Source organism: Arachis duranensis, chromosome 6 (genome assembly GCF_000817695.3).
Source record: "Arachis duranensis cultivar V14167 chromosome 6, aradu.V14167.gnm2.J7QH, whole genome shotgun sequence".
NCBI lineage: Eukaryota > Viridiplantae > Streptophyta > Magnoliopsida > Fabales > Fabaceae > Arachis > Arachis duranensis.
Genome location: NC_029777.3, coordinates 64,498,163 through 64,511,650, shown reverse-complemented (window position 1 = coordinate 64,511,650; position 13,488 = coordinate 64,498,163). Strand labels below are relative to the sequence as shown.

Here is a 13,488-nt window from a genome sequence, read left to right as displayed (position 1 = left end):
AGCCACTCACAATTTCTATGACCGCCCAAATCAAGGGTACTACCAAGGCGGTAATCTTAACCAAGGGTACCCCTATCAAGGAGGAAGCTACAATCAAGGAAGTGGCAATCACAATCAAAATTGGAGGGACAATCATCAACAAGGAAATAGAGACAACAACAACAATGGAGGAGGTCAAAGATGGAACAACAACAATTCACAAAACCGACCACCATACAACCAACAAAGCCAACCATACAACCAACAAACCCAAGCAAGGAACTACCAAACATACCAACCACCACATCAAAGACCACCACCCAACCAATCACAAGCCCCTCAACTCACATACTCGTCCAACCCCTCTAACCAAGATGATACACTCTGGACCATCATCCAAGGCCAAAAGGAACTACAAAACACACTTGCCTCCAGCCTTACCGGCCTCACCTCTACACTACAAGCTCTTCTTGCACGCATGGACCCACCATCCAATCCCACTCCTCAACCCCCAATTCCAAGCGTCATCCCCTCTCAACCTCAACCCAATCCTAAGGGAGGCATCAATGCCATCACCCTGAGATCCGGAAAACAGTTAAAGGAGAAGGGGCCAAAGGATTTAAATCCCATCACAACCGCTCAAGAGGAGGAGGGAATAGAAATAGAACAGGTAGTGGAAGAGGAGACACCACAAGTCATAGTTGAGGATGAAGAAACTCAACCCACAAAAGAGAACCCCAAGCCTAAGAGAACCTTGGAAGAAGAAATCACTCAACCACTCCCATTTCCGACACTTGCAAAGAAAGCTAGGAAGCGTATAGAACTTGACCCCAAAATAATAGAAATGTTCAAGAAAGTTGAGGTAACCATCCCCCTCTTTGATGCTATCCATCAAGTTCCTAGATATGCAAAATTCCTCAAATATCTATGCATGAACAAGGATAGAATTGTTGAATTGGAGACTATCCCATTGGGGAGTTCTATTTCCACTTTGATGGGAGCATTTCCCGAGAAGTGTGATGATCCGGGCCCTTGCATGGTCACTTGCACCGTCAGTGGAGTTGAATTCCTAGATTGTATGTGTGACTTCGGAGCATGTGTTAGCATCATGCCTCTCTCCATCCACCGGGTATTGAAGTTACCACCATTAAAAAGGTCGACGGCAAGATTTGTCCTAGCGGATAAAAGCATAATAACCGTGACGGGTGTTGCAGAAGATGTATGGGTGAATATCAAAGGGTTGGTGTTTCCGATTGACTTCTATGTCCTTGAAATGCCATCAAGTGAACCCGAGAGAGCATCATCCATCCTACTTGGAAGACCATTTTTGAGGACTTCTAGATTCAAGCTAGATGCCTACTTGGGAACATACTCATTTGGGATAGATGGGAGAGTCGTGAGTTTTAGCCTAGAAGAAGCAATGAAGCACCCATCGGAGAATCACTCTCTATTCCGTGTGATCCAATCGACAATATTGTTGCCGATCTGCATCTTGCAAAGTTGGATGAGAAGTACATGATTGAAGACGGAAATGAAGATCCAAGCAAAGTAAACACTACATACCATACAAACCATCCGAAAATTCAAACTCCAAATCATGACAAAAAGATGGAATTGAAGCCACTACCACCCCACCTAAAGTACTCATATCTTGATGAAGCCCACAAGCTCCCCGTGATAATTGCAAAGGAGCTAACCCCTCAACAAAAAGAAAATTTGCTAGATGTCTTGAGTTAAAATAAAAGGGCAATCGGGTGGAGTTTGGCGGATCTAGTGGGAATAAGCCCCCAAGTATGCGAGCACCACATATTTCTTGAAAAAGGAGTAAGACCGGTCTGACAACCTCAAAGGAGACTTAATCCAACCATTCTTGAGGTTGTGAAAAAAGAGGTCACCCGGCTACTTGAAGCGGACATCATCTATCCCATCTCGGATAGCGAGTGGGTGAGCCCGGTCCAAGTGGTGCCAAAGAAATCCGGGGTGACTACGATAAAAAATGAAAGCGGCGAACTCATAGCAACAAGGGTGCAAAATTCTTGGAGAGTAGGCATAGACTACCGGAGATTGAATGCGGCCACAAGAAAAGATTACTTCCCACTACCATTTATCGATTAAATGCTTGATCGACTAGCCGGATTCTACCGGAGATTCATCAAAGACTTTAGCAAGGTGGCCTTACCTCTCTCTCGACTACTACAAAAGGACACTGAATTTGAGCTGAGCAAAGAATGCATGGAAGCATACGACAAGCTTAAAGTGGCATTAACACAAGGTCCTATTGTGCGGGGACCAAATTGGACTCAACCGTTTGAAATCATGTGCGATGCCTCAAACTACGTGATCGGAGCCGCGTTAGCACAACGCGAGGGTAAGACTCCCTACGTCATAGCTTATGCTTCCAAAACACTAGATGGAGCCCAATCCAACTACACTACTACCGAAAAGGAAATCTTAGCTATTGTTTTTGCTTTGGACAAGTTCCGAGCCTACCATCTTGGTTCCAAGGTAGTAGTATACTCGGATCACGCGGCGTTAAAGTATTTGTTGGCCAAAAAGGAATCAAAACCGAGATTAATTCGATGGGTGCTTTTGTTACAAGAATTTGATCTAGAGATCAAGGATATGAGTGGTTCCCAAAACTTAGTGGCGGACCATTTAAGTCGCCTCGAACATACAAAAGGTGACACCACTCCTATCAATGATTCCTTTCCTCTAGATGGCTTGCACGCAATCTCGGAAGTAGTTCCTTGGTATGCCCCAATAGCAAACTACTTGGTTTCACGCACCTTCCCTCCCAATCTCAACAAACATCAAAAGGATAAGCTGAAAAGCGAAGCCAAATACTATGTTTGGGATGATCCCTATTTGTGGAGATGTGGAGCGGACCAAATAGTGCGACGGTGCATACCTCAAACCGAATCCCAAGCAATCTTGGACGCTTGCCATTCTTCCGAAGGAGGTGGCCATTATGGCCCTCAAAGAACGGCAAGAAAGGTCCTTGATTGTGGATTTTGGTGGCCAACCCTTCTCAAAGATTCTTCCCTCTATTGCAAATCTTGTCTCCAATGCATTCGGTTTGGAAATATTTCTAAGAAGGACGAAATTCTCTAACAAAACATGCTTTTTTGTGAAATCTTTGATGTATGGGGAATCGACTTCATGGGACCATTTCCAAATTCCAATGGCTTTCTCTACATTTTTTTAGCCGTCGATTATGTGTCAAAATGGGTGGAGGCAATCCCCACCCAGACGGATGATGCTCATGTTATTTTTTCTTTTGTGAGGAACAATATTATTTGTCACTTTGGCTCCCCAAGAGCAATCATAAGTGACCAAGGATCCCATTTTTGCAACAAAAAAATGGACGGCCTCATGAGAAAGTATGGCATCACACACAAAATTTTCACGGCCTACCACCCTCAAACAAATGGCCAAGCTGAGGTTTCTAACCGGGAAATTAAACATGTATTGGAAAGAATTGTGAAGCCGAATAGGAAGGATTGGAGCGCTAAGCTCTCCGATGCACTTTGGGCATATCGAATGGCTTGCAAAACACCAATTGGCATGAGCCCTTTTAGGCTAGTATATGGTAAGGCATGCCATTTGCCGGTAGAGATCGAACACAAGGCTTATTGGGCTGTAAAGGAATGAAATCTAAATTTGGGTGGAGCCGGAGTTGAGAGGAAGCTTCAATTGGCGGAATTAGAATGCTTGAGACTAGAAGCTTATGACAATTATAGATTCTACAAGGAAAAGATGAAAGCCATCCATGACAAGAACATTAGGAGAAGGGAATTTGGACCCGGTGACCTAGTTGATGACAAGTCATCATATACCCATTTTTCAAGCTAATTTCACTTGTTTTATTAGTCTTAAGTAAGTGATTTGGATGAAAATGCACAACTTCTTTAAATCAAGCAACTACCATTAAATTGATGCTAATTCATGAGGTTTAAGCTAATTTTAATTGAATTTTAATTGATTTATAAGCCTTGTGAATTTAGTGATACTTTGAGTAGTTGTTTTGGTTTATTATAGGTGAAGAAAAGAAGAAAAGAGGAAGCGTGGCTTAAGAAAGCGTGGTCCAAGGAGAAAAAGGTATGGCGCATAAAGGAGGAGTGCAAGCATTGCCCTCCACAAGGGCACACTGCCCTCTAGGAGGGCAACATGAGCAAGCAAGCCTTGAGAGGCAACCCTGCCCTGCCAACGACAAGGGCAGAGCACAAATTGGTGCCATGGAACAAGGGAGACAAAAACACTGCCCTGCCCTCCACAAGCCCTGCCCTCCGCGAGGGCAGGGCAGCATTTTGGTGATGCACACACACGCACCATTCTGGCGCACCAAGGGAAGGCTCGGCAGCATCATTCTGGCGCACAGGCATCACTCGGCAGCACCAGCAGCACGCACGGGCACCATTCTGGCGCGCCAAAAAAGTTCTGCCCTGCCCTCCGCAAGGGCAGGGCAGCGTCTTGCACACACCAACGCACCACACGCACGCACCATGGGCCAGATGCACCATTTTCTGCCCTGCCCTCCACAAGGGCAGGGCAGCCTCCTGGAAGCAATTTTTCATGGGCTTAAAAATTGGATTAAAAATCCAATTTAACTCATTTCTTCACCAAATCAAAAGCCCATCCAAATCCCAAGATCCAAGAATAGAAAGTGTATAAATAGGAGATAGTTTGATGTAATTAGGACGTTTTACTTTACTTTTGAACTTTGATTTTTCTTGTGATCTTTGAATCTTTATTTTTGGAACTTTTGAGATTTCAGAGAATTGGGGAGGAGAATTGATCTCTCTTCTTCGTCGTTCTTGCTTTAGGACTTTTATTTTTCTTGTTTGAGTTTTGGGTGTGAAGAATTGAGGAAATTCTGTCTCAATCTCAATTCAAAATCTCTTTAATTCCTTTTCTGCACAATTGAGTTCAATTTCATTTCCTTTACTGCTTCTTCTTTAATTTCTTGTTAATTGCTTTGTGAACTTGGATTTGAGAAGGCAATTGAGATATAGGCTTTGTTATCTAGTCTCTGGAGTCCTGAGATCCCATTTTCCTTTTTGGTTCTTCTGTGAACCTCTGCTGCAAGTTAATTTCCATTTCTGTTTGAGAGCTAGTCTATTTCAATTCATCTCTTGTTTAGTTAATTGTTGCAGTTTAATTTCCCTTGTTTAAATTCTGAAATCCCAGTCCTCAATTCCCTTTTCCATTCAAGCAATTTATATTTCTTGCACTTTAAGTTACTGCAATTTACATTTCTTGCATTTTAAGTTTCAGTCATTTAATTTCTGTTCTTTAAGATTCATCATCCTTTACTTTCCTGCTCTTTAATTTACTGCAATTCTCCCCTCTCCCTTTACATTCCAAGAAATTTAGCTTCTGTTAAAGATAAACCACTCAACCAATACTTGATTCGCTTGACTAGATCAACCACTAAACTAAAATTGCTCAATCCTTCAATCCCTGTGGGATCGACCTCACTCCCGTGAGTTTTATTACTTGATGCGACCCGGTACACTTGCCGGTGAGTTTTGTGTTGGATCATTTTCCACACATCACTAGTCCTCCTTTACAATTCAAGGTTGAGATTGTTACCCGGAAAGCTTAGATCAAGATGGGATGGACCTTACCAAGTAGAGAAGGTAGAACCTTACAGGGTCTACCACTTGCGCCACCCATCAAGTCCGGACATTTTCAAGGTAAATGGGCACCGTCTCAAATTGTACCACGGTGAGCAAAGGAAGAATTCCAAGGAATTTGAAGTGTTCCTCTTGAAGGATGCACCTCTTGAACAAGAACATTGAGCTAGTGGAAGTCCAACTTAAGGACGGTAAACAAAAGTGCTAGGTGGGAGACACCCCACCATGGTAAGATCTACCATTTGTATATAGCCATTGAATTCTTCTTTGATTTACCATTTGTATATAGCCATTGAATTCTTCTTTGATTGATGCTTGCTCAAGACTTGACTTCATGTTTTGTAGATAGGTCTTTGATAAAGTTGTAGATAGGTTTGACTTCATGTTTTATTTTATTTGTTGAGTTCATTTGGTCGTCTAATGTGTTGAATAAGGCTTTTATGGTGTTTGAGTAGCTGTTTGGAGGTTTGGAATGCTTGGATTGGTGCAAGAACATGAAAACTTTTGAAAAACAAAGCACCAACCCACGCGTGCGTGCACCAGGCGCGTACGCGACCCTCAAGCATTTTCGACCATCCACGCAAGCGCACCATGTGCGCGGACGCGTGGACTACAAAAATTACCCCTCCATATATTGACCCGAGAGTTACGCCTACGCTGCGCCAGCACCATGCCTGAGGCACAGACCAACCACGCGTGCGCGCACATGACGCGTACGCGCCCTTATGGCAATTCGCGGATCGACGTGCTAGCGCACCTTGCGCGTACGCGCCGATCGCCCCTTTGCACTCTTGGTACACCTTCCAGAGAGTTAGGCCACTCTCGCGCCTGTACTGAGCCCCCAGCACACCACCACTGTCATGTGCGGACACCAGGCGCCTGTGGTCAGTACGCTCGAGTCGCAATGGATGCGCCCGCGCCCATGCCGCACCGGCTCCCCCATTCCTACAGCAACCTCTGGGTCACTTTCCCGAGAGTTAAGCCAAGCCCAGGCCCATCTCATGCCTGAGGCATAAGATCACTACCGCGTGCACGCACTAGCCGCGCGCGCACCGATACCCCTGCAGCCAACTTCTGGTACTTTCTAGAGAGTTGCGCCATCTCTGGGCCAACCTTGTGCCACTGGCACAAGCACATGAACGCCCGCGCGCACCACCACAACATCCTACTTTCCTGCGCGGCCGCGCACTGTGCGCGCACGCGTGGATGTGCGACGTGAATTTAACAAGGCGGGCACACTTACCCCCCTCATTCCCTTTCTTTCTCTTCTTACCTCTTCTACCTTCCACCACCATTTTTCCTTTCCAACCCCTCTCTACACCACTCCACCCACCTCCCACTACCATCTCCAGCGACCACCCACTTCCGGTGGCCCCTACATTTCTCCCTCCATTCTCCATCATCTCTAAACCCTCATTCCATTCTACAACCCCATCGCTTTCCCATATACTCCCATAACTTCTTCCCACATACTCCCCCATCGCTTTCCATCTCTTTCAAGGTACTATACTAGGCTTCCCTCTTGCTCTACTTTTCTCCTTTCTTTCTTAGTTAGTTGATTTCAATCTCTTTTAGGTAATCTTCCTCTTTCTTTTTTTCCTTAGCTCTTCGTGGGTGTTTTGGGTACAACTTCTTTTGCATTGGTGGATGGACATGTTTTGCATGATATTATTACAACCATAGTGCATTGTAGTGATTAATATTGGTTTGTGGAATGTTACATTGTTCTCTTTCCACTTATTTGCATACTACAAAAAGGATGCACGCCAAGTGTTTGAGGAAAAGCATACATGATTTTTGAGCTCATTGTGACCCATTGCTTCTTAATTGTGTGCTTTCTTCTAACCTCTTAGTCACTCTTAGGTGCATCTTCACACTCTACATTCTACCCACTCACCTTATTAGAATTTACTTTCCACTCTTGGTATTCGTGGGTGTATGCTTCTCATGCCTCTTACTTGCATGCTTAAACTACCCCTATACCACATGCCAGTGATTTGCCTTGCTTACCAAATGTTATCTTAGTTACATGTTACAGCTGTCATGTAATGAGGACACCCATTCTCTTATGGCACAATTTTTCACTTGCATGATCCCCATTTAATTGCGTTTCTTTGGGTTTGATGTTATCTCCCTTTTTACTATCGCAGGATGGTCATCAAAAAGAACAAAGGGAAAGCCCCAAAGAAGCCAACCACCAACAGAGCGCACCAAGAACCAACGGCCAAGCCACTCCTAAAGAAGGCTAAGGGCCCCGTTGATGTTTTAGAGAAGGACAACCCTCTAAAGGATTCAAACAAGTTTCCTAACCGCTACTGCGAACTTGTCTACTCAAGGATGATTGAGTGGAATTATCACTCGGAACCCCTTCTAGTCCTACCGGCCCACCTCACTCCGATGGTGATGCCCCACATTGACCGAAGGCAATGGAGATTCCTCTTGAGGCAACCTAAGGAGGTCAATTTATCATGGATGGTGGAGTTTTACTCACCCCTACTCACATCAATCTTCGTGCGCCAAAAACAAGTATCAGTCACAGTGGAAGCCATCCATGGAGTACTTAAGACTGGACCATTAGCGGATGGCTATGACGCCTATCAAGAAGTTTTGTCAGCATGCAACGAGCGTGAGTTCGATTGGAGCGCGGTCCTCTGCGTAATCGCTTTGCCCAAAGCATGTTGGATTCGGGGGACCATAAAGCAAAGACCAAAGGGTTTAGATGCACATTTCCTCACTGAAGAAGCCGCAGCATGGGCCCAAATTCTAGCTCACTACGTGCTCCCGAGCACCCATGGGTCATCCATTACCGCCGAGCTTGCCTTATTGGTATGGTGCATCTTAACCGAGAAACCGATCGACATTTCGTATGCCATTCGCCAATCCATGGGGCGCATTCATGCCAAGGGAAACTTACCCTTCCCCGCTATGGTGACCGAATTAGTAGCGGCAGCCGGTGTCCACCGCGAGGCTAAGGATAGGAGGACCTCAATCCCGGTCGAGGGCGATGTTATTCCAACCAAGAGGTGCTTTAAACCTCCGGAAGTTACCAAGGACCTTGGAATGGCCACCCCAACTACTTCGTCCGCACCACAAAAATCAGCCACCCAACGCCTTGAAGACCTTCACAAGAAGCTGGACCATTATGAGAGGCGTAACCAGCGCCGATATGCTCATGTGAAGAAGCTTCTTAGCATTGTCACCCCACCTATGGAGGAGCCGGATATCTCCACATCTACCGCAACTTCAAGCGGAGATAGCGATGACAAAGGAGATGAAGGACAGTCGGGACTCGACCACCCATTGCGCATCACCTATAGCACGGAGGACCATGCTAAGTTTTAAGTGTGGGGAGGTCAGCTGACCGATCTCCGTAGGTAATACCCGAATAAATTTTTGAACTCCTTAGAAGTTAGGATAGGTTGCATGATTAGGTTTTCTTCAACACTATTTGCATGATAAATTTACTTGGTTAGAACAATGAACTCTCTCTTAGGAAACTAATACTTTAGGGCAAAACCAAGATTTTGGAGCAATTGTGACATTGCCAATTTTGAAAATTTTGATGCTAAACTTTTCTGAAGATTGTACTTTGGAACATGGATTTTGAGTTAAGAACACAAGCTAGTGAGCTTTGAGCCTTGTTGTGTGGCTACATCGTATAGTCACTTATTTTCCTTCTTGTGTGCAATCGTTCTCTCTTTATGAGCGTGATCCTTGCTTTGTTTGAGTCTATATGTCCATTATTCCTTACATTCATGCATTTATATGATTAAGGCCATCAATTCATTATCCCACTTATCCAAATCGCCTTACCCTTTATCTTCCATTGTTAGCAAATTTGAGCTTACGCTTAACCCACTAGTTCTTTAAATTAGCACGTTACAAGCCTAAAGCAGAAAACCATAAATATCCTTCTTTGGATCTTTGATTAGCTTAGTCTAATGTGTGTGAGCATCATTCAAAGTGGGAAACTTGGGACATTGGTTGAAAAAAAAGGGGGGTATTTTGTATTGTTATTAAAAATATTGGGAATTGGATACATACTCATGTATGGATCAAATGCAAAACCTTATGCATTGGTGCTCTTGTATAGAAAAAAAGAAAAAAAATATTTCTCAAATATGGAAAAAAAATATAGAAAAAAAAAGAAGAAAAAGAAAGAAATGAAAAGGGTACAAAATACCCAAAGTAAAGTGTAGCTCAATAAATTCAATGCATAAGTGTTGTGAAATGAAAAGGGGTACATGAGTATGTGAAAAAGTGAAGAATGGGTAGTTAGGTTAGCTTTGAAATTGTATAGGATATCATAGGTTAGGTGGGAAGCCTAAGCTTATCAAAGATTCAAATTTCAAGCTCACTTAGCCAAATATGCATCCTACCTTGACCCTAGCCCCATTACAACCTAAAGAAAAGACCTCATGATATACTTGCATACATGCATGGAATAAATGTTGATTGCTAGATGGAAAACAAATCTTGGAAAGCATGAGTAGGAGGGAATTGAGAGAATCAACCCTAAACACTTGAGCGAATAGAGTGTAAACACTTCCAGTAAGGGTTCAAAGGCTCTAATTCTTGTTCCCGACTCTCACGAGCGTTCTTCATGCAAGTTGCGTATATTTCACTTTGGTGATTAACAAAATTGGTAAGTCTCATACATTACCCACTACCTTGCCCTATACGCTTGGATGTATCTTAGGAAGAATGATTTGCTCCTAACCAAGTAGATAGTAGCACTAGTCATAGTTGCATGTAAGTAGATTGCACCTCATGAGTCTTATACCTTTATGATCCTTCGGTCTTTTGCATTTCTCTAAGCATGAGGACATGCTAGAATCTAAGTGTGGGGAGGTTGATAAACCCCAATTTGAGGGTTTATCTTGTATTGATTTCAGGGGTTTTATCAATGATTCCACACGCTTTTCATATGAAAATGCATGACTTTGTGTTCCTTTCCTAATTTTTGCCTCATGGATGAAAACATGCTTATTTTGCACTAAACTAGATACATTTCTAATCTTCTCTTGGTGCCATTCGATGCCGTAACCTGTGTGTTAAGTGGTTTCAGAATATAGGGCAGGGATGAACCGGAAGGGAGAAGGAGAATGGGTGCAAAGGAAGGGAGCATGAGAAATTGAGCTTTGGAAACTTCAGCAAGGGTGCGTGCGCGTACTTGGCGCGTCCGCGAGGATTGCGCAGCCAAGAGCCAAGCTACGAGCCGGCATGTGTAGCGGCTAAGCCATGACCCCCAGGGGCGCGTCCACGAACGTGATGCTTCCGCGCAAGTTGCAAGATGCCCCAGTGGCGCGCACGCGTACTTTGCGCATGCGCGCCGATGCTCGAATATGATTTTTTTTAAAGGGTCACGTGACCTGGGTGTGGAGACAGTTGGAGATCCTATCTTGGGGAAGTGCCTTGGCTGGAAGAGCTTAAGAAGACCAGGGGTTGAAGGGTTAAAGGACTTTTTGCTCATTTTTAGAGGGTTCTAGATATTTTGCCAGTAGTAGTTACACTCTTGGGTAGAAAGAGAGATTCTAACCTCTCATTAGGGTTCATCTTCTTCAAATTCTCAATTCTCAATCATTCCTTGGTGAGATCTATTTGCAACTCTCAATTTACTTTGTCCATGTTATAGATCTTCTTTTCTAATCTCAATTAGTATTTGTAATTGTTCAATTCTCATAGATCTTAGATTCAACTTGTAGTTTTTTTGGATTCTATCAATTCCTTGAAAGGTTCATTTCTATTGTTGTTCTTTGTTGATTGTTGTTAAATTCTTGTGTTGAAGCACTTTCAATTCTAATTTCTTCTCATATTTTACTATGTCTTTCATCCATGCTCATCAATTGTTTGATAAAATGCCAACACTAGTTATGGAGTAAAAGTTTCTTACTAGGCACAGGTTTTGGATCATTAGAAAAAGTTGAATAGTTTATGTCAATTGTTGATTGGAAATTAGGAATTGCTAATTGACTTGGAGTGCACTAAAGCTAGATTTCCCTAGGGTAAAACTATGACTTGTGACTCAAGTTAGTTACTCTCATTTGACTTTCCTCTATACCTAGGGGTTAACTAAGTGAAGCAAGGCTTAATTGTTATCATCATTTAAGGAAACTATAATGATAGAATTTCTAATGCCAACCCTAGGCCAAGTCTTCTAATATTGATTGTTTGTCATCCATTTTTGCTAAACTTCAAAAGAATCATAACAAGGCTTCCTAATCAATAATATGCATTATCTAGCAATTCCAAGGGAGGACGACTCGGGAGACTAGTGCTCTCGGTTATAGAATTATAGGATTGTTTGATGCGGAGTTTGAATATCGATTAGACTATACTCACGATCATATCCATTATTGAATTCTATATCGGCATGTTAAATTTCGTTTATCACCACCCACCCTTCGGTGATAAAGGATCAGTAACACTCTTAGTTCCACAAGTCGGACACACCAGCTCCGACCGCTATACACCTGCCGGACACGTCGGCTCCGACGAACACAGAAGATCTCGACCGAGATCGACCTACAGTTTCAGGTAACCCTCGGAACATGGATAGTGGTCAATTCTTCCTTTGGTTTTGCTTATTTTGTCGAGTTCATCTCTTATAAGATCTTTTCTTATTTGTAACTTGGTTTCCCGCTTGATGTTTGTTTGCAGAGATGATTAAAAATAACAAATCCATGAAGGCCTTTAAAAGGGCAAAAAAGGCTACTACAGCTCAAAATGTCTCGGCCAATGTGGCCAGGGAGGAGTTGTCCCAGGTTCAGTCGAAGCCGATCGTACCGAGCTCACCGGGGACGAGGAGGGTAATCCCTACTCCCCGAGTTTGTTTGGTTGATCCTCCGCAAGCTTCTGTTGCTACTTTTGGCGCTCCTCCAAACAAAAAAGAAAAGACAACTGAGCCTTTTAACCTTTATGCCCCTGACTTTGATGCGGTTGAGTTTGTTGATCAGCAGATTGGTCCTTATGGTACCATTCCCACTGACGATGTCTCTCTCCTTCGCCATTTGGACTTCATTACTCAGAGCAGCATTAAGATGGCACATATGGGAGCTGCCATGTATCGAACTTCCCAAGACCTTCCCCTTTATGCTACCAAGGCCTTTATGGAGGAGGCTAAGCGGGAGTTTGACAGAATGAAGGGTTTGAAGGAGGAGCTCCATGTGAAAATGACCAAGCTGGAGAAGGAGTTGGAGGGTGAAAAGGCTATTTATGTTGCCTTGGTGGCTTCTGTGCAGTTGGCTGAAGACATGGCATTGAGGCACAAGGATAGCTATGTCGTGACCTACAGGAAAGTGATGCATCTTAGGGAGGAGTTGGAGTCGGCCCGGGCTGATTATACCGAATTTCAGGGTCACCTTGTGGGCAACGTAAATGCTGTTTTTGAGAACCTGAAGGAGCAGGTTTGGGTTCTTGCCCCCGAGGTCGACCTTACTCTCTTTAGCCTGGACAATATTGTGAAGGATGGCAAGATTGTCCCTGATGACCCTGAAGATGATGATGTTGAACCTCCCTCTGTGCCTGCTACTAAAGCCTCTGTGGTGCCAACTTCTTCAGTTCCTTCAGCTAAAGTTGGTCATTCTGGGTTGGAACCTGATTGTCAAATCTTAAACCGGGATGATGGGACAGTGGATGCTGTACCTCTTCAGATCCGCCCTCCTTCACCCCGTGTTGATGCTGCCAAGAAGCCTTTGGATCCTTAATGAATTTTTTGGATGTTTGTGTGGATAGCCCGGCTTGTGGGCTTTTTGAACTCTTTATATTTTGTAAATGGTGGTTCTGACTTTTGCTACATTCCTAGATGCTTGTTTAACAACTTTATTTTGAAAAACAAAGTAATTTCCAAGCTCATGGGGCTAGTTTTGGTAGC

General features: G+C 43.7%; 1 protein-coding gene across 1 annotated transcript; it reads left to right on the top strand.

Annotated features, from left to right (window-relative positions):
- The first annotated feature begins 457 nt into the window (after window positions 1–457).
- Window positions 458–1,498, top strand: LOC107493721 (uncharacterized). The gene has a single exon (XM_016114778.1). It carries the CDS (start codon window positions 458–460, stop codon window positions 1,496–1,498), a length of 1,041 nt encoding a protein of 346 aa, XP_015970264.1.
- The last annotated feature ends 11,990 nt before the right edge of the window (window positions 1,499–13,488 follow it).